At 34.9% G+C, this 22,846-nt stretch overlaps 3 protein-coding genes across 3 annotated transcripts in view; all 3 read left to right on the top strand.

Annotated features, from left to right (window-relative positions):
* Positions 1 to 22,846, top strand: part of LOC135840888 (5-hydroxytryptamine receptor 1-like) — a 919,288-nt gene that overhangs the window by 619,391 nt on the left and 277,051 nt on the right. The window lies entirely within an intron of this gene.
* Positions 3,834 to 10,717, top strand: LOC135840365 (uncharacterized). The gene is made up of 3 exons (XM_065356858.1): positions 3,834 to 4,070; positions 4,241 to 4,365; positions 7,946 to 10,717. Exons 2-3 carry the CDS (start codon positions 4,252 to 4,254, stop codon positions 10,271 to 10,273), a joined length of 2,442 nt encoding a protein of 813 aa, XP_065212930.1. The 5' UTR covers positions 3,834 to 4,070; positions 4,241 to 4,251; the 3' UTR covers positions 10,274 to 10,717.
* On the top strand, positions 18,532 to 22,768 carry LOC135841045 (uncharacterized). The gene is made up of 3 exons (XM_065357832.1): positions 18,532 to 18,832; positions 19,014 to 19,138; positions 20,019 to 22,768. The coding sequence occupies exons 2-3, from the start codon at positions 19,025 to 19,027 to the stop codon at positions 22,323 to 22,325; spliced, it is 2,421 nt and encodes an 806-aa protein (XP_065213904.1). The 5' UTR covers positions 18,532 to 18,832; positions 19,014 to 19,024; the 3' UTR covers positions 22,326 to 22,768.

Below are 22,846 nucleotides of genomic sequence, written 5' to 3'. Positions count from 1 at the left end.
TGAAATCCGCCCTTACTCCAATTTTGACGAAACTCACCCAAAATGTTAGTATGGATGTAAAACCATACCAAAACATTTTTTGAGCCGACCGCCCCACCACAACCCGAGAAATGCCCCCCTATGTGTCAAAAATTCAAAATTCTCGTTCTCCGGAGGGGGATGTCCAAACATTTTGAAACTTTCACAAAAAATAGTCACTAGGTAGGTGCGTGTGTGAAATTTTTTTCAAGAAAAACTATTCATATTTGTTTTTTAGGGGGGGGGGTTCAAAATTTCAAAAATTCGTAGAAAAAAACGGGGAGGGGGGGTCATCGCGAAATTTTTTCAGAAATTTAGTTACATCTTTAGGTATTACATATAATTTTCCCAGGGTCCCAAAGGGGGGGTGCAACAATGCAACATGGTCAAAAAAAAAGAATGTTTGAAAAAAAACGTGTATCTCCAGTACTACCGCGCGTTTTGTCAACACTATTCCACGGCACCACCGTGAGAAAACTTCACCTATCGCGCGCTCTCAAACTTGGATTTTTTTGAGAACCCTATTGAAATACCATAATTGCCATCAATGGTTTTTTGGTGAATATTTTCTAGAGCAGTGTGGTGAACAGCAGAGGTATACCTACAAGAATTTTTAACCCCCTCCATTCATATTTAACCCTCAAAATTGCGTTTTTCAACACTTATTTTTTGCTTTTTACAACTACAATGAAAATTGCGAGGTACAATGTATGGTTTCCTCGTGATTCGATACCGCTGAGCACGAATATGACGTCACGTTTTCTGATGATCTAGCCCCTCACAGCCTTCAGCCCCCACCACAATTTTTACTACAAATTTTTGAAATAAAGTTACTTTGATGATATTGGTGTCGTTTTTATATGATTCAAACCTCCTGAGCACAAACCCGGCCCCTCCATAGTTCAGTCCCCTCACCTCCTCAATTTCCACTATTTTTGAAATGGAGCTACTTTCACGAAATTGGCGTCGTTTCCAAGAGACCTAAACGCAAATTCGGCGTTAACATCTCGTGGCGGCGCCACCATCGACTTGCTGAAAGGGGGACTTTTTGCAGAGAATCACATTCATTCGCATCTCGACAAGTCGTGTGTGCGCGTGTGTAAGCGTGCGTGAGTATGGAAATGTCCCCCTTTCAGCATGATAACATGTGTTTCATGCATTTCACCGCCAGAGTGCAACACATGTTCGTTGACTCCGAATACAGACATCTGATTTCGTTTTGCTCATACCCAGCCTCTCCATAGGGGGCTGATGCTCTGAAGGGGGTGAGCGTAAAACGAAATCAGACGTTTGTATTTGCGTTCAGATCACTTGGAAACGACATAATTAATGATCATCAAAGTAACTTTATATTTCAAAAATATGTAGTAAAAGTTGTGGTGGGGGGCTGAAGGCTCTGGAGGGGCTAGATTAGGAAGGTTGAAAATTTTTGTAGGTATACCTCTGTTGTTCACCACACGACTCCAGAAAATATTCACCAAAAAACCATTGATGGCAATTATGGTATTTTAATAGGGTTCTTTAAAAAATCCAAGTTTGAGAGCGCGCAATAGGTGAAGTTTTCTCACGGTGGTGCCGTGAAACAGTGTTGACAAAACGCGCGGTAATACTGGAGATACATGTTGTTTTTTTTCAAACATTCTTTTTTTTGACCGTGTTGCACCCCCCTTTGGGACCCTGGGAAAATTATATGTTATACCTAAAGGTGTAACCAAATTTCTGAAAAAATTTCGCGGAGACCCCCCTCCCCTGCTTCTTTTCTATGCATTTTTGAAATTTTGAACCCCTCCAAAAACCTTTCCAATATGAAAATTTTTTCTTGAAAAAAATTTCACACATGCACCTACCCTACCTAGTGACTATTTTTTGTGAAAGTTTCAAAATGTTTGGACCACCCCCTCTAGAGCGGTAAAATAACGTAAAAAAGGAGGAGCAGAAAGGAAAAAATTGGCACATAAATTTTTTCTTCGGGAATGTGTTCGGATGGTCCCTCTGAACCACCAAAAAAAAAAGCCGACTCTCCTATCCCTGGAGGAAAATTTTTTAGGGGGCTGAAACCGGTTCCGATTCACGTTTTTTGCGTTTTACTCCGTAAATATTAGATTTTTGAGAAAAACTACCATGACAAAAAATGTTCCCCTTCAAATTCTCGACAATTTGACACTACGCTCGATACCCATTGCTCAAGGGGGTGTCCAAAAAAAGGGGTGGAAAGAGTAGGTGTTTCAAAAAAGGTCAGTACAATAAATTGATCAAAATTACCACTTAAAATCATTCGTTTTCGCTCAAATTTTTTTTTCAAACTCTACTCACCGAACTACTAATCAAACTACCATTGGTTTGTCTTCAACCCTCCTCGGGGGTTCGTGAGGGTTGCTTGATTTTTCAAGTAACACACTACTGAATCATATATTTGAAAAACAAATCTGGACATGCGATATATCGAATAGTATGTTTTCGAGGTCGCTGAATACGAATATCAACTTATTTTTTGGGCCCAGTTCCTCAAAGCCCCTCTGTGCCCCAAAATGGGGGTGAAAATTTTGAAAAATCGTTAAAAGTCGAGTGATATATCGAATGGTACGTTTTTGAAGTCGCCGAGTGCGAATATGAACTTATTTTTTGGGTCCCACCCCCCAATGTCTCTCTGTGCCCCAAAATGGGGGTGAAAATTTTGAAAAACCGTGAAAAGTCGAGTGATATATCGAATGGTATGTTTTCAAAGTCGCTGAGCACGAATATGGCCTTATTTTTTTTGAAATCCTCAAGGGTCTTCCTTGAGAAAATTGACTTAACGAGCTGAAAAGTAGAAGCGAACAGCATTGTTTACATGCTATATTTGTAAGGTTTACTCTGCAATTCACACGGCGTATGTATGCAATCTGAAATGAGCGTTTATTTTTGTTTGATGATTTTTATTTTAATACCTAGCGAACTTGGTTCAAAATTGAAAACAATAATTTCATCATTATTTAATTGGATGAACTGAATATAAAGAAAATTTGACGAGGAAAATAATGGCGGACCGTGTAACCACTTTTTCAAACAAAAAAAACTAAACCTAATCTGTAATCATGTTGTCGTCTAATTTTTTCGAATTTTCAAAATGTGCATTTTCGTCTAATTACCTACTTGATGAATTTTGTTCTCGAATTTTACGATTTCCGAACGTTGAAGTTGAGTTGAGTTGACGTTGTTGACACAATTTAGTGAACAATTTAAGTACGTAGGTCTAGGTACCTACTTCACTCTCATGAAATTTGATTTTTTGATAAATTGAATTTGATTTGATGATTTTTGTTGATTAAGTACATTATTGTTATTCTCGAGTCTCGATTTTCATTTCCCCATCCAACCCATATCCAACCACACTGAACCGAAATATTTTAATCTGGGGAACCCTCTTGCAAGGTCCTCTGGACCTCGCTTGTTTTGGTTGATGATTTTTTTTTTTAGTGGGTACCTAACGAACTTGGTTAAAAATTGGAAAACGAAATCATCATTACTTATTTAATTGGGTGAATTGACTAATAATGACTTGTGACAAAATTCTGAGGAGAAACCTTGAAAATGTACCAGGTACATGGTACAAGTAATGTTAAACTAATAAAATTTCTAAAAAATTGTACTGTCTTTAATTTTTGAACGGTTTTTACGACTCGGAAATGGGCAACACGTTAACAGTTTTCAAAATATTGAGTAGTTAACGAAGTATTGCGGTGCATGGTGCAACTGCAAGCAACATTGAACTGCCAGCACGTGGCACAGCCTCCGATGCATGCTATACTATAGGTAGAAGCGGTTGCATCGTCGCAGTCCACTCTACCTTTACTTTGTTGTTCGCTGTCGTTAGTGTCGTTGCTCTCCTTCCTCAGTTGCATGCTCAGTTGCATGTGTGATTTCTGCGTACTACAGTTGTGTTTTGCTTATGAGTTACGATTATATGTTGCGAAGTGTTGATCATATTTTAATCGTTTCAAAATAATAAGTAATTCTTCAATGTTATGCTTGGGTGAATCGGAAGTATTTTTCAGTTGATTGTTTAGCTGCAGGTAGATAATTTTGTTACCTCCGTAATTACCCTGAGACCGTATAAAATTGTGAGATTGATTTTTGAATATTATAAGCACTGGGAGGGAGGGAAGAAAGATTAGACTTCATTATTTTGTGTAGATTAATTTATGATTGATTCAATCGAACTAACATGAATGATTTTTCTCAGATTCATACATCATGTCGAACGATGGGAATTTTCGTCAAGGATTCAACGCTATAGAACGTGATTTTTTCGCTCCTGAAGAATTACCGAACTCGACGTTAAATGATTCCTCAGTTCAGCAAATAAAGGTGAATAATTAATCCAAAATACTCGAGACTATTATTTAATATCTATAGGTAGTTTTTTAGATTAGGTTGGAATTTCATTTCATGTTACGAAAATTCAGAATAAATACCAAAAGTATTCTCGAAGAAGCCAAATACGAGTCAAAATATTGGCCAGCTGTTGTGATAAGAGATCTTAGGTTTTTTATTCGTTGAATACCGACTGATTATGTGTGAAGTCAAAAAGATACTTAAAGACGTCGATTTTTTGCAAAAATGAATACCATTAGAATAATTTAAAAATGGAAATAATTATCAGAAGGACTAAAATTGTGAAAAACTGGCAAAAATATTGCAACAACGAATAAAGTATAGGAATAGAGAAAAATCTATTTCACTAATTTCGTGGATTTCAATTATCTGTGTTGAAGTATTTTAGTTATTTTTCTTCTAATAAGTACCTGATTTTATGAGAAATAATTTGTTAAAGATCAATTTTTTCAAAAAATCGTTTCAAGAACTGAGCAAAATATCATCATCAGGACACGTATATCCACGTGATACTGTTTCCTAGGGAAAGCTTTAGGTAATTCCTAGATTTTTTTTTAAAATTTTGAATTCACTTTCGGGTAAGATTTAGTATGCGATGGATAGGTACCTACTTAAATTTTGATCAAAAGGCTATAGGTGGATAAGTATGCCGAATTTGCCCCGGAGAGCTACAGGGTTGATATTTGCATGGAAGGTGGGTACCCTTGAACACCTTCCGTCACGATAGTTTCAGACCCCCAACCTCCCCTCCCAGCGTTTTTGAGAAACCCCCCCTTTTCTGAAATTACAATAGACATTTTTTCTCAGCCCCATGTGAACCGATTTTTCAATTTTTTGGTATCTTCTAAATATCCATCAGAGGTATCCCCATAAAAATTTGTACCCCCCTCCCCCCATATTTTCCCCTCAAAATGGCGTTTTTTAGCTTTGTTTGCCTGTTTTAGCGATGACCATGATTCGGCACAAAAATGCGAACAGCATTTTTAATACATATATTTTTTTCAAAGCAAAAATTGAAAAAACTTACAGAGGGGGTAAAAATGGATTCTGGTGTAAATTATTGTTTTTGGTAAAGGAGGTGTCGTTTCTATATGAATCGAACCCCCCGAACACGAATATGACGTCCAATTTTATGGTACCCTCAACCACACCCCTCCAGTGCCTCTGCCCCCACCTCTATTTTTACTATTATACATATTAAAAGTTGAACTATATAATAATATTGGTGTCGTTCTCATATGAATCGAACACCCCGAACACGAATATGATGTACAATTTAGCTCTACCCTCATCCACGCCCCGTCAATGCCTCGACCCCCACTTCAATTCATACTATTTTAAAAGTTTTGATATCTTCATAATGTTGGTGTCGTTTTCATATGAATCGAACCCTCCGAACTTGAATATGACGTCCAATTTTACGCCGTACAAAAATTACTGAAAAGAAGTTGAAAAAATGACAATCGTATGGTTCAAACTTCAACATTCAAGTTTCGAGGTTTCCATTCGTATCAAAATGACACGAACATTATGAACATAGTTTTACGCGTTTTAAATAGTAAAAATTGAGGAGCTGGCTGTACCCTGGAAGGGGATAGATGACGGTAGACCTAAATTGGACTTCATATTCGCGTTAGGGGTGTTTGATTCATACGAAAACGACACCAATGAAAATATTGAAAATAGCTCAACCTTTGATACAGTAAAAATTGAGATGGGGGCAGAGGCACTGGAGGGGTGTGGTTGAGGGTACCATAAAATTGGACGTCATATTCGTGGTCAGGGGGTTCGATTCATATGGAAACGACACCTCGTTTACCAAAAACAATAATTTACACCAGAATCCATGTTCACCGCCTCTGTAAGTTTTTTCAATTTTTGACCATGGCCCACCACAAATTTTTTTTTGAAAAAAATATATGTCTTTAGGGGTCAGAAACACACTTAAAAATGCTGTTCGCATTTTTGTGCCGAATCATGGTCATCGCTAAAACAGGGAAACAAAGCTAAAAAACACCATTTTGAGGGGAAAATATGGGGGAGGGGGGTGAAAATTTTTGTGGGGATACATCCTATGGATGTTCACAACATACCAAAAAATTAAAAAAATCAGTTCACATGTGGCTGAGAAAAAAATTTCTATTGTAATTTCAGAAAAAGGGGGGTTTCTCAAAAACGGGGGGATTGGAGGTCTGAAACTTTCGTGACGGAAGGTGCTGAAGGGTGCCCACCAATATAAATTAGTTGGATGATTATACATTTTATTTCGATGAAATTCGACAACACAGTGAAAGTCCTACTTCCATTTTAGTTTCTATTAAAAAATTATCAAAAACTGGTAGGTACTTAGGTGAGTGAGCGTTTTAAAAAAAATCTTCAGATGTAAAATGTTTTCTTTGCAAAATGATCGCTCAAACTTTTTGAATAGCGATCCCGATAATACCTTGGTAATACCTCTACCTCTCCCCTTTTCCCTCCAAAAGTTACTCCAGTCAGTGTTTTTGAGATGAATTTTCAGAATTATTTCTGATTTTGGCCCTTTTTCTGGGGCACAGAGAGACAATGTGGGGCGGGACTCAAAAAATAAGTTCATATTGTTCATATTTGTGCTTGGCGACCTCAAAAACATTCCATTTGATATATCACTTGACTTTTTGATGATTTTTTGAAATTTTGGCCCCCTTGTTAGGGCACAGAGGGTCATTGGGCGGTGGGACCTAAAAAATAAGTTCATATTCCTACTCAGCGACCTCGAAAACATACAACTCGATATATCACTCGATTTTTCACGATTTTTCTAAATTTTAACCCCCTTTTTGGGGCACAGAGGGGCTTTGAGGAGTTGAACCCAGAAAATTAGTTGTTATTCGTATTCAGCGACCTTGAAAACATACTATTCGATATATCGCATGTGCAGATTCGTTTTTCAAATATATGATTCAGTTGTGTGTTACTAGAAAAATAAAGCATCCCCCACCCCCACCAACCCCCAGGGAGGGATGACGACCAATCAATGGTGGTGTGACTAATAGTTGAGTGAGTAGACTTTGTAAAAAAAAATTTGAGCGAAAACGAATGATATCAAGTGGTAACTTTGATCAATTTATTGGACTGACCTTTTTTGAAACACCTACTCTTTCCCCCCTTTTTTAGACACCCCTCTTGAGGGATGGGTATCGAGCTTAGTATCAAATTGTAGAGAATTTGAAGGGGAACATTTTTTGTTATGGTACTTTCTATTGTAAACCTAATATTTGCGGAGTAAAACGCAAAAAACATGAATCGCAACCGGTTTAGCCCACTAAAAAAATTAGCTCCAGGTGTAGGAGGGTCGGTTTTTTTTTGGTAGTTCAGGGGGTTCATCTGAACACATTTCCGAAGAAAAAATTAATGTGTCAATTTTTCTTTTTTAAAACCGCTATTTGCCTGGTCTAAGGGGAATTTTTTTAATAAAAAACTGTTGTTTTGTAGGTAACTTGTAAGGGTGGCAGAGGTATCTATACTAGAAGTTGGCCCAGTGTTTATGCGACTTTCTTCATTTTTTTTTTTTCAGAATCCGGATGGAACTTCTTGTAACGCAGTGGAAACTGCTCATATCGATTTGGAAAATGAAAATACGTACGTCCATGTACAACGCATTCCAAGTTTGGAAGACATGGCTACACTTGCGGCGACTTTAGAAACGTTGCGTTATTACTATTCTGGAAGCTTCTACGATTATCATGGAGATCCGAACAAATTAATCGATAACTTGTTGATCCCAAACCAGTTCAGAGTAAAAATGACAGCACTTTATGCTGAGATGGAAAAATCTCTTAAATTTATTGCAAGCGGGCGTTCTGATATTCAGAAATTGCGCAATGTATACGATAACGATTCGTATTTTTATATCTACGGACTGGTTTGGGACTCGAAAGGTCACATTGACGACAAAAAAACGATAGAGAAAGCTTTATCGTGTTCAAGGCATCATACGAATGATGGCGACTCCTTATTCGAAATAATAACTAAATACTGTTTAGTGAATTATATAATGGATTTTCCTCTAGATTCTTTGAGTAAAGCGTTCATTTCTAGATCTGTGGAGGGAGACAAACTAACAAGGTACTGGATAAAATATAAAAGAATGAGTACTCATGATATAACCGCTGGAAGCTACAAATCTGCTTTGAATGGCCTACTTTATTCGTTGAAATTGTACTGCAACAGTAACGAATATCAATGGTCTGCGTACGAATACTTCTGGGATTTTTTCAATGAAAACGAACAAACGGAAATGGCTGTGACTTTAATTCGAAACAATTATTACAAAAGATACCAGAAGATTTTATTCTCAAAGTTGAATAAAAATCAGCTCAAGCGGTTGTATTCTGAAGCACCTCTTAAAATTATCGTCAACTTTGCGTTTTCGAGAGAATTCGAGCTAGCGAAGGCGGTTTGGGATCGCATCAAGTTGTCAATTGAATTTGAGGAATACGAACTTCTACTCGAACAAATCTGGAAGAATGGAATACCAGATGAAGAAAGGTGTATGGAATTTTTTATTTATTCGTGGAACACCGCTCCTTCGAATTTAATCGAGTACATGACAAACGTGAAAAATTGTCAAATTACGAATAAGTTGATAGATGGAAGTCCAATGCTGGAAGGTTCCAGTAGGTTTGAATTTCTGAAAGCTGTTTTATCTCGAACAACGTCCGAATTCAAACGCAGATATTTGCAACACGCTGGACCATGTTTATCATTGAATCATCCGGATGTGTTTAGTTCACTGATTGATCATTGTTTGAACGAAACTGATCGTGTAGCTGTCAAGGAAAATATACTCATTATAGCAATGGTGACGTGTCAACCAGCAGGAATTATGCACCGTTTTCGAGATTTATTATATTCGAATCGCGAAGAGTTTAACAAATTCCTCGAGTTATTCACTTTGAAACCAACTTTACAAACACGTTTCAAGGAGTGTTTGTTACAATCTGAATTACTAGTCACCGAAGTACTGTGGGAAGCTGAAAATCGCCAAACATTGTGTCAATTTATTGACGAGTTGTATCCGAACCGAGAGGTAGCTAGATTAGAAAAGAGGAAAGTTGTTTTAACTTTTTCTCGTACTCACTGCAATTATAACGATTGTTACCGACCAAATGGCGATGAAAAGTTTACCGAGATCGATAATCTCTTAACTCAAATTCTCACCCCTCGAGAAGTAATCACTGTCAAAGAAAATATTGGCGATAGGTTTCTAGAAGCATGTCGATCTAAAGGGCTCAGTTCTTTGAAAATAATGAATCTGCAGAGATTTGCTACGTGGTGTTATTGCGGAGATGAAGACAACATAAACCGATTTAGACTTTCGCTTCCGATTGATAAAGTATTTCGTTGTCTTTTGAGCCAGGTAGTCGAACGGTTCGTTAATGGCAGGGATTTAAGGTTATCGTTTTCTTCATTAGACGATCTCATACGTTGGAAATTTTCATCGAAAAGAAGCGAAATGAAAAAATTCAAGTCGCGTGAAATAAACAGAATCATGAAAGAAAAAGTAGAAGAAAGTTCTAAAGGCAAAACGTACGAGTACAAATATAAGTCTGTCGTGAAGAAAGTCATTGAATGGGTTTTCGATGGCGATAGGCGTCAGATTCGAGAATTCGAGCAACGTTACTCAGAACGTGATAGGATGAAGATTATTCACTGGATGTATTTGTCAGCAAAGACCACCGACTGCAGACGGTACCATTATCATACCAGTGATGATTTTTCAGTTAGTGGAATGCGCCCGCGCCATCCTCCTAGACTAAAAATGCTGAATTTTGATTATGAATATGAAAACTACATCATTGCATGGGCTAAGAGTTTGGCCAATCTGACTGATTCTTATTAATTTATTTAATTTGTATTACTGAAACCATACCTACCGCGTTTACCCACCTTTAAAATAGAATGTGATATTTTGATAGGTACGTGTGGATTGAAATACCTATTCACATCTCGTCCTGTTCTTTATCGTTGAACGACACATTAGGTATACTTGATACATCTTACTAATATGTACCTACTTTTTTTTTAATCCAATATAAATTTAAACCATTAGTGTAATTATTGCTTCATTTTAAGCTAAGTTCGTGAGTTTTTATTTATTACACAAGATATTTCTCTGTGAGGTAAATGGGCAGAGATCTCCAAATTACAGGAAAAACACTTACACTTATTCGAAAATTTTCAAGTTTTAATAATTATGAAAAAGTGCGTTTTAAAATTCACCTTCTGAATTTTCAATCGGCGAATAGTGTGAACTAGTTTTACTAAAAATATTGTGATGATCGCCACACATTTCATCAAATGCTCTACGAAAAAATCGTTTTTTTATTTCTTCGAAAAGGAGGAGTATCGATAAGGCCATTTTTTGGGCCCGCACAGTTATCGACTCGACCACTCTTAAAATGTTGTAATAAACATACCAAATACGAATCCGTGGTTAGTTGACCAAAATGACCACTTTTTGGGCTCCAGGTGTTCCCAAAGTTGCGAATAAAGAAATAATTTTAGGAACCACTGCACTGAAAAAAAAAACAATAAAAATTACTATTTCGTAACCGGATCCAATCCAAAAATAATAGTGATTTTTACTCAACCAAAAAATACATTTTACCTATAGAATTAGGTAAAATTTATTATTCTCATAGTAAAATTTACTAATCTCATAGTAAAAATCGCAATATTTTTGAATGGGATCCGGTTACTGTATGAAATAGTAGAGGAGAAGGTACAATTATGGACCCAGGTACAAATATGGACCCCCCTCTGTTTAGAGAATACTACTAGCGCTGCGGTCACGGTCTGCACTAAAAATTGTTCTAGTAGTGTAGTACTAAACTCCAATTTCACTACGCTATCAGTTCGACTGCAAGTTGGTTCAAGTCATTTTAGAGCCTCAAGCGACCTTTTGAAAATTACTAGAGCCTCCAACAGATTATAGAAACTTAAAATTTCATTAAAGGCAGTTGGAAAGCAGAAATTCACTCTATAAACTAATTTCAGTATGCTATGAAGTTGACTACCGGTAGATTTCAAGACGTTTTGAAGCCTCCAGCGACTGTTTGGAAATTACCGGAGCCTCCGGCAGATATTCCAATGCTCGAAATTTCCATGATCTAGTTACATATTTTGGATCGATGCAAAATTCTGTGTCTGCAATCAGCATTTGATTTTTTTTTCGTGATTTTTTGTTGCCATTGGAAAATTTTACTCTGTTTTCTTTTAATAATTGATGTACTTCCAATAACGTTCAAAAAAAAAATTATTAGCGAAATAAGTAGCTCTCAGTGTATACTTTCAGAATATGCTTTCATACTTGTCATTACTTTACTCGATTTTCGTATTTTTTTCCATTTTTCATAAACTGACAGGTTTTTTTACGTTGGTATAAATATGGACCCCTAAATTTTTTCATATAATTTTTCCTAGAATGCTGAGAAAAAAGCAATCAACAAATAAGAGAAGTCCTAAAAGACGGAAATGGGACGAAGAAAGTATAGTACGGGCCATTTTAGAAGTAAAAATAGTAAAATCCAGAAAGTTCGGTGTTTTCTTATGAAAATCGATTTTTATTAATTTCGATTTTTTTCATGTATTTGATGTTTATTGTCATGCATTCGATATTTTTTTCATATACTCAAGTTAAAAAACGTCTTTAAATATATTTTCGCATCATTTTCTGCAATTTTTAGACATTTTTTTAGGGGGTCCATATTTGTACCCGAGTCCATATTTGTACCAATTTATGTCACTTTTGTAAAATTCAAATTTCTCCGTGAGTTTTCAACCAAAAAAAAAAAATTTTTTTTACACAATATACTAGAGTCTTTGGCCTTTCGAATGGTATATTCGAAAAACAAATTTGATAATTTTTTCTACCCTTTAAAGCCAAAAAGCTAGAGCGGGTCCATATTTGTACCTTCTCCTCTAAAAATTATCCATACCCAGTGGCGGATTTAACAGGTGGCAAAGTGGGCAGTTGCGCCTCGGGCCCCAAGAGGAAATGGGCCCCAAGAGGAAATGGGCCCCAAAGAGAAAAATTCTAATGGTAGTTTCTGAATATGTATTGCAGAAAAAATTATCTAATTATTAGCTATGTCATTTTCTAATTCAATAAGATAGAAATATAATCCAATAAATGTAGGTAGAGGTCTTCCATGTGGTAGTTCGGTATAGATCTGCATGAAGAAGTCCAATTTATTTATATCGTGGTATATCAAAATGAGTCCATAGATTACAGCAGTGGTGGACTGGCGTATGGTGTTACCTGGCAATCGTCAGGGGCCCCGAGACATCAAGAGGCCCCTGGGGCCACGTTTCCACCAAAAAAGATGATATTTTCACTTTCTCCGACAAAAATTTTTGGAAGCTTTTGCCCTCGCTTCGCTCGGGCCAGTTTTCTTTTCTTTTATTTCAAAATAAGTATAAATTTTCAATTTTAGTGAATTCAAATTCTAAAATTGTGTGGTCAAAAAAATAAACTCATCTGTCACTACAAAAAATTGTTTTTTACCTCTCAAAACACAAATTTTTGAAATGTTCAGCCCTCACTTTACTTTGGCCTGTGTAGTTTTTTTTCAAATTGAGATCGAATTTTTATAAAAATCTATTAAGTAAGTATTCAAATTTCAAGAAATTTTCTAACCAAAAAAAACGCACTTTCAAATTTGAAATTTTTAAAAAACGGTCATTCAAGTTCTAAAATTTTGAGCTAAAAAAGTGAATAAATTAAAAACATCGTTTTTTACCTCTTAAAACACGAATTTTTAAAATTTTTATCTCTTCTCTAAACCAAAAAAATCAATTTTCGAAACTTCCATAAATTTAAAAGGGAAAACGAAAATTTTTATAGGCCCAAATGCAAAGTACTCCTACATAATTATTAGGGCGGGTCGAAAAAAATCGTAGGTCTCGGAATTTTCTGAAATTCACATATGTGGTTCCTTTTGAGTTGAAACCACCCCAAAAAAAATTTTAGCCCCCCGCGGCACCATGGGGCTGAGCCACGTGGCCTCAAAGTGGGGCCATTTTAGCTAAAAATTCACTTTTTTCAGGTTTAAAGCTCCAAAATCGAGTTTTAAAATCTACGGCTAGCACTCAATTTGTAGAGTTTGAGATGCTGAATCTCCCTGTGGAGTTCGTTTTTTTGTTCGGTGGTCCCTTACGTCTCCAACAAGTCCTTGAAAGTACAAAAATAGCTGATTTTAAGGTGTCACGAAAACGTTTCTGCGAATTTATGCCCAAATGGTATTTTATAGGGGGACATATTGATGCAGTAAGTTGTATATGTAGTCGAGGGGTTAAATTTAGAATCATCAATATGCCCTCAGATCGCTGATAGGGTACATGATTCAAGTCTTAAACAAGATTTTAGGATTTTATCAATTTGAAAATTTGATCAGATTGCTTCTACCTACTTTTTTTCATGTTTTCAAAAAAATTTTCATTTCATTTTTTAAAAATTCAATTTTGAATGACATTATGTATCTTGGAAGAACACAAAACCTTTTTTGAAAAATGTGAAAATCATTCGAAAATATCAAAAAGTAATAGACCATCAAAAAACGACAAAAATTTGAAAAAATGTTTCATTTGGGTAAAATTTTGCACAGACTGCTTAGATTATTGCAAAGTACCTACCAAGAATTAATCGGAAATTCTCAAAATTGAATGATGATTTGTCAAAACTGCAGAAAGTGTGATAATGCATACACTTGTCAAAATTGAGCAAAAAAAAAACAGTTTTTATTTTCAAAATTCAAAGAACGAATTAACATGGAAAATTAAAAAAAAAAAAAAAAAACTCAAAGACCACGAAAATCCTTGTTTGATTCCACTTTAGGCATCGCGTTGATGCTTCTCAATTTATTTTAGATTTTTGTCGTTTTTTCTCATTGATTTTATTCGGAAAAATTGGCAATTTTTTCTTATAGAAAATTTTTCGTCCGGCCCTCCTCCAAAAATCTCCTCTTTTTGCTATTAATAAAATATGTTGAATAAAACGACAAAAGCAAAAATCAATCGCACAACTTGAATTCAAGTATCCAAACCTAAAAAAAAATACAGAATGAGAAAGATTCTTAAGGGGGAAGGGAAACATTTTGGAGGCCACATTCGGTGCATCCGACAGAAGCCCCAAGCCGACCCTGACCTCTTGGATTATAAAATTTCAAAATCTTTTGTTCACGCTTCGCTCGGGTCACTTCACTTTTGTTTTCTAAAGTTTTATTTCTAAAAAATTTTCACTAAAATCTAAGCGGTGATGAATCCAGAAAAATCAATATTTTGTCTAAAAAAAAGTTTTTTACCTCTTGGATTAGAAAATTTTGCTCGGGCCAATTCAATTTTCTTCTCTACAATTGAAACTTTCAAAAATTCTTCATTCGAAATATTAAATCCAGAAAAATAATCTCACACATCAGAAATAACGTTTTTTTGACCTATTGGATTAAGTATAAAATTTCAAAAGCTTTTGCCCTCGCTTCGCTCGGGCTACTTCGCTTTATTTTCTTCAACTTTATTTCTAAAAAATTTTTACTGAGATCAAAGCAGAAGTAAATTCAGAAAAATCAAGTTTTGCATAAGTAAGAAAAGATTTTTACCTCTTGGATTAGAAAATTCCGCTCTGGCCAATTTAATTTTCTTCTCCAAAATTGAAATATTTAAAAAGTTTTCATTAAAATTTGAAATATTAAATCCAGAAATAACGTTTTTTGACTCCTGGATTATAAAATTTCAAAAGCTTTTGCCCTCGCTTCGCTCGGGCTACATTAGGTACCTACTTTGTTTTCTACAATTTTATTTCTAAAAAATTGTCACTAGAATCTAAACACTAGTAAATTCAAAAAATCAATTTTCAACATAAAAAAAGTTTTTACCTCTTGGATTAGAAAATTTCGCTCAGGTCAATTTAATTTTCTTCTCTAAAATTGAAATATTCAAACTAAAAAGTTTTCATTCAAATTTGAAATATTAAATTCAGAAAAATAATCTCACACATTAGAAACAACGTTTTTTGACCTCTTGAATTATAAAATTTCAAAAGCTTTTGCCCTCGCTTCGCTCGGGCCAATTGTAATTTTATTCTACGTACTTATGGAACTTCCTGAGGAAATTTTAATAACCTTCCTCAAATAGTTATTCAGCAATATACGTTAGGTTCCTTGAAGAAGATGGAGAGGTGGTTGGTAAAAATGGAGTGCATTTCGCACCCGGTACCCCAGAAAACCTACCTGACGATATGTCACATGAAACATTTGACTGTGGGCCCTTTTCCCCGATTTGCTCCTCGGGCCCTAATCCTTAAATCCGCCACTGTCCATACCTCTAAAAATTATCCATAATTTTTTTTTCCGTGTGTGTATTATTTTCAAAAACTTTTTTAGTGTAATATATCTGTTTGAACCTGATAAACGTTATGCGAGATGATTTTTCTATTTTTGATCCTCGGGGGCAGAAATTGGGGGGTTTTGATTTTTTGAAAATTTTGGAACCACTATTTTGGACACACCCCATTGAGCCTCGCTAAAAAGCTTTTTACAGTTGATTAGTTGGTATCTGAAAGACGTCAATCTTACCAAATTTTGAGCTCAATAAAATTTTGCGCTGGTACCTACTCAAAAATTCAAGTTTCCAATTTTTCGTAATTTCAATATTTTGGGAACCCATGGCAAACTAGAAACCTGCGATTTACGCCAAACGTAACGTTTTAAGGTATATTAGATATTCAATAATCTCGATGAAAAAGTTGAATTAGGCTCCCTGTATATTCGTAATTTTGAACCCCTTTTTTAGAGCCCCCCACTTTAGGCACCCCTGAAAAAGGCATTCATGTATATTTTTACAAATAAATTGAAGAATTTATTTATGAAACACACTAGCAAGTGCTCAATAATTTTTCATGTTATTTTTCCCGAGTCATTCAAAATTGAGCTATTTTGGGCCAAATTCTGAGATTTAACTCTTCGAAAAGACGTGAAAATAACGTTTTCACGATTTCAACGATGTAAAAATGTCAGAATTTGGTCCCAAATTATTGCTCAATTTTGAAAGTTTCAGGAAAAATCAAATGAAAAATTATCGAGTACTTGCTAGTGTGTTTCAAACGTAAATTCTTCAAATTATTTGAAAAAATTTGCATAAACGCCTTTTTAGGGGGGCCTAAAGTGGGGGGCTCTAAAAAAAAGGTTCAAAATTATGAACATGCAGGGAGCTTAATTAAACTTTTTCATTTGGATAATTGAATATATACCTCAAAACGTTGTGTTTGGCGCAAATCGCAGGTTTCTAGTTTTCCAGGGGTTCCCAAAATATCGAAATTGCGAAAAGTTGGAAAATTGGATTTTTGAGTACCAGCGCAAAATTTTATTGAGTTGAAAATTTGGTAGGATGGAGGTCTTTCGGATACTAATAAACTGTAAAAAGCTTTTTACCGGCGTTCAAAGGGGTAGGTTTAAAATGGTGGTTCCAAAATTTTCAAAAAATCAAAACCCCCCCAATTTCTGCCCCGGAGGGTCGAAAATAAAAAAATCACCTTGTATAACGTTTATCAGGTTCAAACAGATATATTACGCTAAAAAAGCTTTTGAAAATAATACTCAGTGGTTCCTAAAATTATTTCTTTATTCGCAACTTTGGGAACCCCTGGAGCTTAAAAAATGGTCATTTTGGATCAACTAACCACGGATTCTTATTTGGTACATTCATTACAACATTTTAAGAATGGTCGAGTCGATAACTGTCCGGGCACAAAAAATGGCCTTATCGATATTCCTCCTTTTATAAAATTTTCAGAGATGCAATAGTCGCCGTTTCTCTTCAGAATTACAAAACAACTTTTTCGAAAAAATTTATCTGGCTTTAAAAGTTTACCTTTTTCTCTTTTGATATCGAAAACGATCTCCAAAGTCCAGAATTTTAGAATTTTAAGGATTAGTTTTTGGAAATTTTAAAATCGAAAATGAAAGTTAAAAGACGCGAGTTAAGCGGGGGCTGGGCTCGTATTGAATTCTTCCCCAGAAAATGCAATTTTGTATCCGAAAAAGCTCGAAAAAGTAGCCAAAATAGTGACAAAATGCGAGCAAAGCATTTCAATACAGAAAATAATCACAAAAAAAAAACATAGAATATGTGTAAATTACAATTTGAAATGTATTTTTAATTTTGAAAAGTTGAACTATTTCGAAACTTTTTGATGAACAATTGAGACTTTCTTACAATTTTTGGAAAAAAAGTAAACATTTTGGCAATTAGGTATTAGGTACTGACGAAAAAGGCAATTCTTGAAAAAATAAAACGAAGCTGACAATTAACAAAAATAATGGTTTTCTGACAGTTTTTGGCAAAAAAGCGAGACATTTGGACAATTTTTCTAAATGGTGTAAAAATTTGAAATTGTGTGAAAAAACTAAAAATTTTATTTTTTGGCAAAAAGCAGAATTTTTACAATTTTAGCTACCAAAAGAAGAATGTTGTCAGAATTAAGTAAATATTGGCAAAAGAGATACGTCGTTGGGAATTTCTGACAGATACCAAGTCGAGCTTTTAGATTACCTAATTTTGAAGAAAAAAATTTTAAAACAAAAATCTGATAATTTTTGTAAAAATTAGCCGTTTTTGAAAACAAGAAAAAAAGTACATACATTTTTTCTCGAAAAGCGAGATGTTTCACTTAGCGACTTATGGCAATTTTACGTAAGAAATCGAGACTCTTCAACTGCGAAAAAGCTAGAATTTTCAGCAATAGGGAAAACTTTCGGACAATTTTTTGAAAAAAAAGACGAGAATTTTGACAATTTTAAGCAAAAAGCAAAATTGACAAGTTTTGGTAAAAAGCACGAATTTTTAGCAATATTGGGCAAAAAATGATTCATTTTCACAACGTTCGTTGAAAATGGTCAATGGGAGACATTTTTTGGATTTTTTTAGGCAAAAAAGCAAGATTCATTGAGTAATTTTTGGGTAGGGAATGGTCACCTATCTACCGCTTGATTTTTTTTTTTGCAAAAAAGTGACAATATTCATACCTAATTTTTCAAAAAATAGTATAAGTGCTTTTAAAACCAAAATATTATTGTGTGCAATTGCGAGCTACGTTGTTCTGCCAGCACGTGGTAAAACCACAGGTGCACATAGAAGCAACTAGCATCGCCGCAGTCATCATATGGTCCTGGTCCAATCATCTTCGTTTCGCGACACATTGTACCTATTTCGTCTTAGTAGGAAATCCCTTTATTTTGTTGCTCGTGTTGCTCTTCTTCAGTTTAATGTGTGATTTGCTCACGATATGTTTGTTGTGAAGTGTTGATAAGTTGATAATATTTTAATTTTTTGGAAATGATAATTCTTGAATGTTGTGCTTGGGTAGATCGAAAATATTCTTCAGTTGATTGCTATTAAGCTGCAGGTAATTTTGTTTCTTTCGAAAACCATGATTATTACTCTGTTGTATAAAATTGTAGATTGATTTCTGAATATTATGAGCACTGGGAGGAGAGGAAAAAGATTAGACTTAATTATTTTGTATAGGTAGATTAATATTTAAGATTGATTCAATCGAATTACCATTGAATGATTTTTTTTTTCAGATTCATGCATCATGTCAAACGATGAGAATTTTCGTCAAGGGTTCAACGCTACAGAACGTGAGTTTTTTGGTCCTGAAGGATTACCGGACTCGGCGTTAGATGATTCCTCAGCTCATCAAATAAAGGTGAATAAAATAATCCACATTAGGTACTCGAAACTACTATTATATGGTAGGGATTTCATGTTACGAAAATTCAGAAATCTCACGTTTTTTATTCATCGAACACTGTAACCTGATAAGAGGTGTCAAGTCAAAAATACTAGTCGTGTATTTGCAAATGAAATGAAATGAAATTGAGAAAATTTCTACCTACTCGTAAATTTTTCTTCTTGGTAGGTAAATTAAAATCCGACTTTTCGTGAGGATGTGTCAATTTAAGTCAATTCTATTGAATCGAGAATCGAAAAAGGTCACCTTTGAAAATCAGTTTTCCTCAATTTTTTTATTGACTATTTTTTTTTTTTTTTTACAAAAATCATAATTTCGATTTTTTGCGAAAATTGATAGGTATGCACCTACCTAAACATTGTTTAGAATAAGAATAATTTAAAAACGTAAAAAATTATCAGAAGGACTAAAAGTGTAAAAAAAAATGGAAAAATACTGATAAAAAGAAAGTATAGGAATCGAGAAAAATCGATTTCATTAATTTCATATTCATGGGATTGATTTCATGGAAAATAATTTTTTAATGATCAATTTTTTTTTCAAAAAATTGAAAAATTATTTTAAGACATGATTTTAACATTAGGACGTCAATATATTATGTTTTCCCAAAGCAAGCTTTAATTCCCAGATTAAGTATTTTAAAATTTTGAATTCATTTTCGAGTAAGATTGGATACTTAAATTTCGATCAAAATTTAAAAACGTTTCCAAGCTGACAAAATTTTTTGTAATTCGTCAGTGAAAAAAAAGTAAAAAAAAAACTTAGGGTGGCAGAGGTATCTACTTACTTGAAAGAAGGCCTAGTGTTTATGCGACTTTCTTCATTTTTCTTTCAGAAACTGGATGGAACTTCTTGTATTGCAGTGGAAACTGCTCATATCGATTTGGAAGATAAAAATACGTACGCTCATGTCCAACTCATTCCAAGTCTGGAAGACATGGCTACTCTTGTGGCAACTTTAGAAACGTTGCATTATCACTACTCTGAAAACTTCTACGATTATCTTAGAGATGTGAACAAAGTAATCGATAACTTGATGGTACCAAACCGCATCAGAGAAAAAATTACAGCACTTTGCGCTGAGATGAAAAAAGAACTATGCTCTCTGAGATTCGGTGCCGGCTGGCGCGGGCTTGATAGGCCTATCCTGAAATTGCGCCATGTATACGATAACGACTCGTATTTTTATGTCTACGGACTGGTTTGGGACTCAAATGGTCACATTGACGACAAAAAAACGATAGAGAAAGCTCTATCGTGTTCGAGGCATTCGAATTATGGCGATTTAATATTTGAAATAATGACTAAATACTGTCTGGTGGATTATATAATAGATTTTCCTCTGGATTCTTTGAGTGAAGAATTCATCAGGGCTGCGGAAGCAGACAAACTAACAAAATACTGGATAAAATGTAAGAGAAGGATTACTCTTGATAGATACGATGCAAGCTACGAATCTGCTTTGGTTAGCTTACGTGATTTTTTGTCACCCCGTTTCCGCTACAAATACCAATGGTCTGCGTACGAATTCTTCTGGGATTTTTTGAATGAAAACAATCAAACGGCAATTGCCATAGATTTAATTCGAGACGAGAATTATAAAAAATACCAGAAGATTTTATTCTCAATGTTGAATAAAAATCAGCTCAAGCGGTTGTATTCTGAAGAACCTCTTACCATTATCGTAAATTTTGTGTCTTTGGGAGAATTGGAGCTAGCAAAGGCGGTTTGGGATCGTATCAAGTTGACCATTGAATGTGAGAATTACGAACTTCTACTCGAAGAAATCTGGAAGAAGGAGATGCCAGATGAAGAAAACTGTATGGAATTTTTAATTTATTCGTGGAATACTGCACTTTTGAATTTAATCGAGTACATGGTAAACGTGAAAAATTGTCAAATTACGAATAAGTTGATAGATGAAAGTCCAATGCTTGAAAGTTCCAGTAGGTTTAAATTTCTAAAAGCTGTTTTATCTCGAACAACGCCTGAATACAAACGGAGATATTTGCAACACGCTGGACCATGTTTATCATTGAATCAACGGGATGTGTTTAGTTCACTGATTGATCACTGTTTCAACGGAAGTGAACGTGTGTCAATCAAGGAAAATATACTCATTCAAGCAATGGAGTCGAATCTACCAGCTGGAATTATGCACCGTTTTCGAGATTTATTATACTCGAATCGCGAAGAATTTAACCTATTCCTCGAATTATTCACTTTGGAACCTACTTTACAAGCACGTTTCAAAGAGTGTTTGTTACAATCGAAATTACTAATCATCAAAGCACTGTGGAAAGCTGAAAATTGGCAAAAATTGTCGCAATTTATTGACGAGTTGTATCCGAACCGAGACGTAGCACGATATCAAAAGAGAAAAGTTGTTTTCACTTTTTCGCGCACTCACTGCAATTATCGCGATTGTTACCATCCAAATGGTGATGAGAAGTTTACCGAAATTGATTATCTTTTATCTCAGGTTCTTACCCCTCGAGAAATAATCATTGCCAAAGAGAATATAGGGGATAGTTTTCTGACTGAAACATGCAGAAGACCCGTTTGGCCGTTTAGGATCAAATCTTTGAAAAGAATGAATATGCGGAGATTTGCTACATGGTGTTATTGCGGTGATGAAAGCAACATAAAGCGATTCAGACGTGCGCTTCCGATTGATAAATTATTTCGTGATCTTTTGAGCGAAATAGTTGAACGGTTCGTTAATGGCAGGGATGTAGGGTTATCGTTTTCTTCATTAGACGAACTCATAGGTTGGAAATTTTCATCGAGAAGAAGCGAAATGAAAAAATTCAAGTCGCGGGAAATAAACAGAATCATGACAGAAAAGGTAGAAGATAGTTTTAGATGGAAAATGCACAAATACCCGTCTGTTGTGAAAAGAGTTATTGAATGGGTTTTTGATGGCGATAGGCGTCAGATTCGAGAATCCGAGCAACGTTACTCAGAAAGCGATAGGATGAAGATTATTCACTGGATGGATGTTTCAGAAGAAACCACCGACTGCGCAGAGTACTATCATCATACCAGTGATGATTCAGATAGTGGAAGGCGCCCGCGCCATACTCCTAGACTGACAATGCGTTTCATGGATTTGTTAATGAAAACTATGACTAATTCTTGATCATTTATATTACACCTAGCAATGTACATTTTTCCCACATTTTAAATATACTTACTTAATGTGATGATATTTTAGTAGGTAGAGGTACGTACCTTCGTGATGTGGATTGAAATACACTACAAAATGTATATCTCGTCCAGTCGTCCTGTTATTTATCGTTGAATGGTACAAATATATATATACCTATTTTTACAAAATTTCATTTTGCTATGTTTTAAAACCCATAATTCAACATAATTTTTTCCATCAGTTTCTTCCTTCATTTTAGGCTAAGTAGGCTAATTTGGTGAGAAAAATTTTTATAAAATTTCCAGAGGTCCAATTGTTGCCATTTATCCTCGGAATTGTGAGGCAACCTTTTTGAAAAAATTCTGGGTTTAGAAGTTCATCTTTTTCTCATTCAAATTTCAAGTTAATCGTCTGAACACTTTTGAATTACAATAATACCCATTTTAAATAAAACTTTTACACAAAAATATAACTATGCAACTAGTTTAACACGAGAGTAAGATATGTAGAAG

This window comes from Planococcus citri, chromosome 3, assembly GCF_950023065.1.
Source record: "Planococcus citri chromosome 3, ihPlaCitr1.1, whole genome shotgun sequence".
Lineage (NCBI taxonomy): Eukaryota > Metazoa > Arthropoda > Insecta > Hemiptera > Pseudococcidae > Planococcus > Planococcus citri.
The sequence above is the reverse complement of the archived record's forward strand: the minus strand, read 5'-3'. Positions and strand labels throughout refer to the sequence as shown.

Excerpts from the sequence above, each read along its gene's own strand:
- LOC135840365 (XM_065356858.1), top strand. The coding sequence starts at position 4,252 with ATGTCGAACGATGGGAATTTTCGTCAAGGATTCAACGCTATAGAACGT. Across the intron at positions 4,366-7,945 it reads CCTCAGTTCAGCAAATAAAG|AATCCGGATGGAACTTCTTG; the intron begins GTGAATAATTAA and ends TTTTTTTTTCAG.
- LOC135841045 (XM_065357832.1), top strand. The coding sequence starts at position 19,025 with ATGTCAAACGATGAGAATTTTCGTCAAGGGTTCAACGCTACAGAACGT. Across the intron at positions 19,139-20,018 it reads CCTCAGCTCATCAAATAAAG|AAACTGGATGGAACTTCTTG; the intron begins GTGAATAAAATA and ends TTTTTCTTTCAG.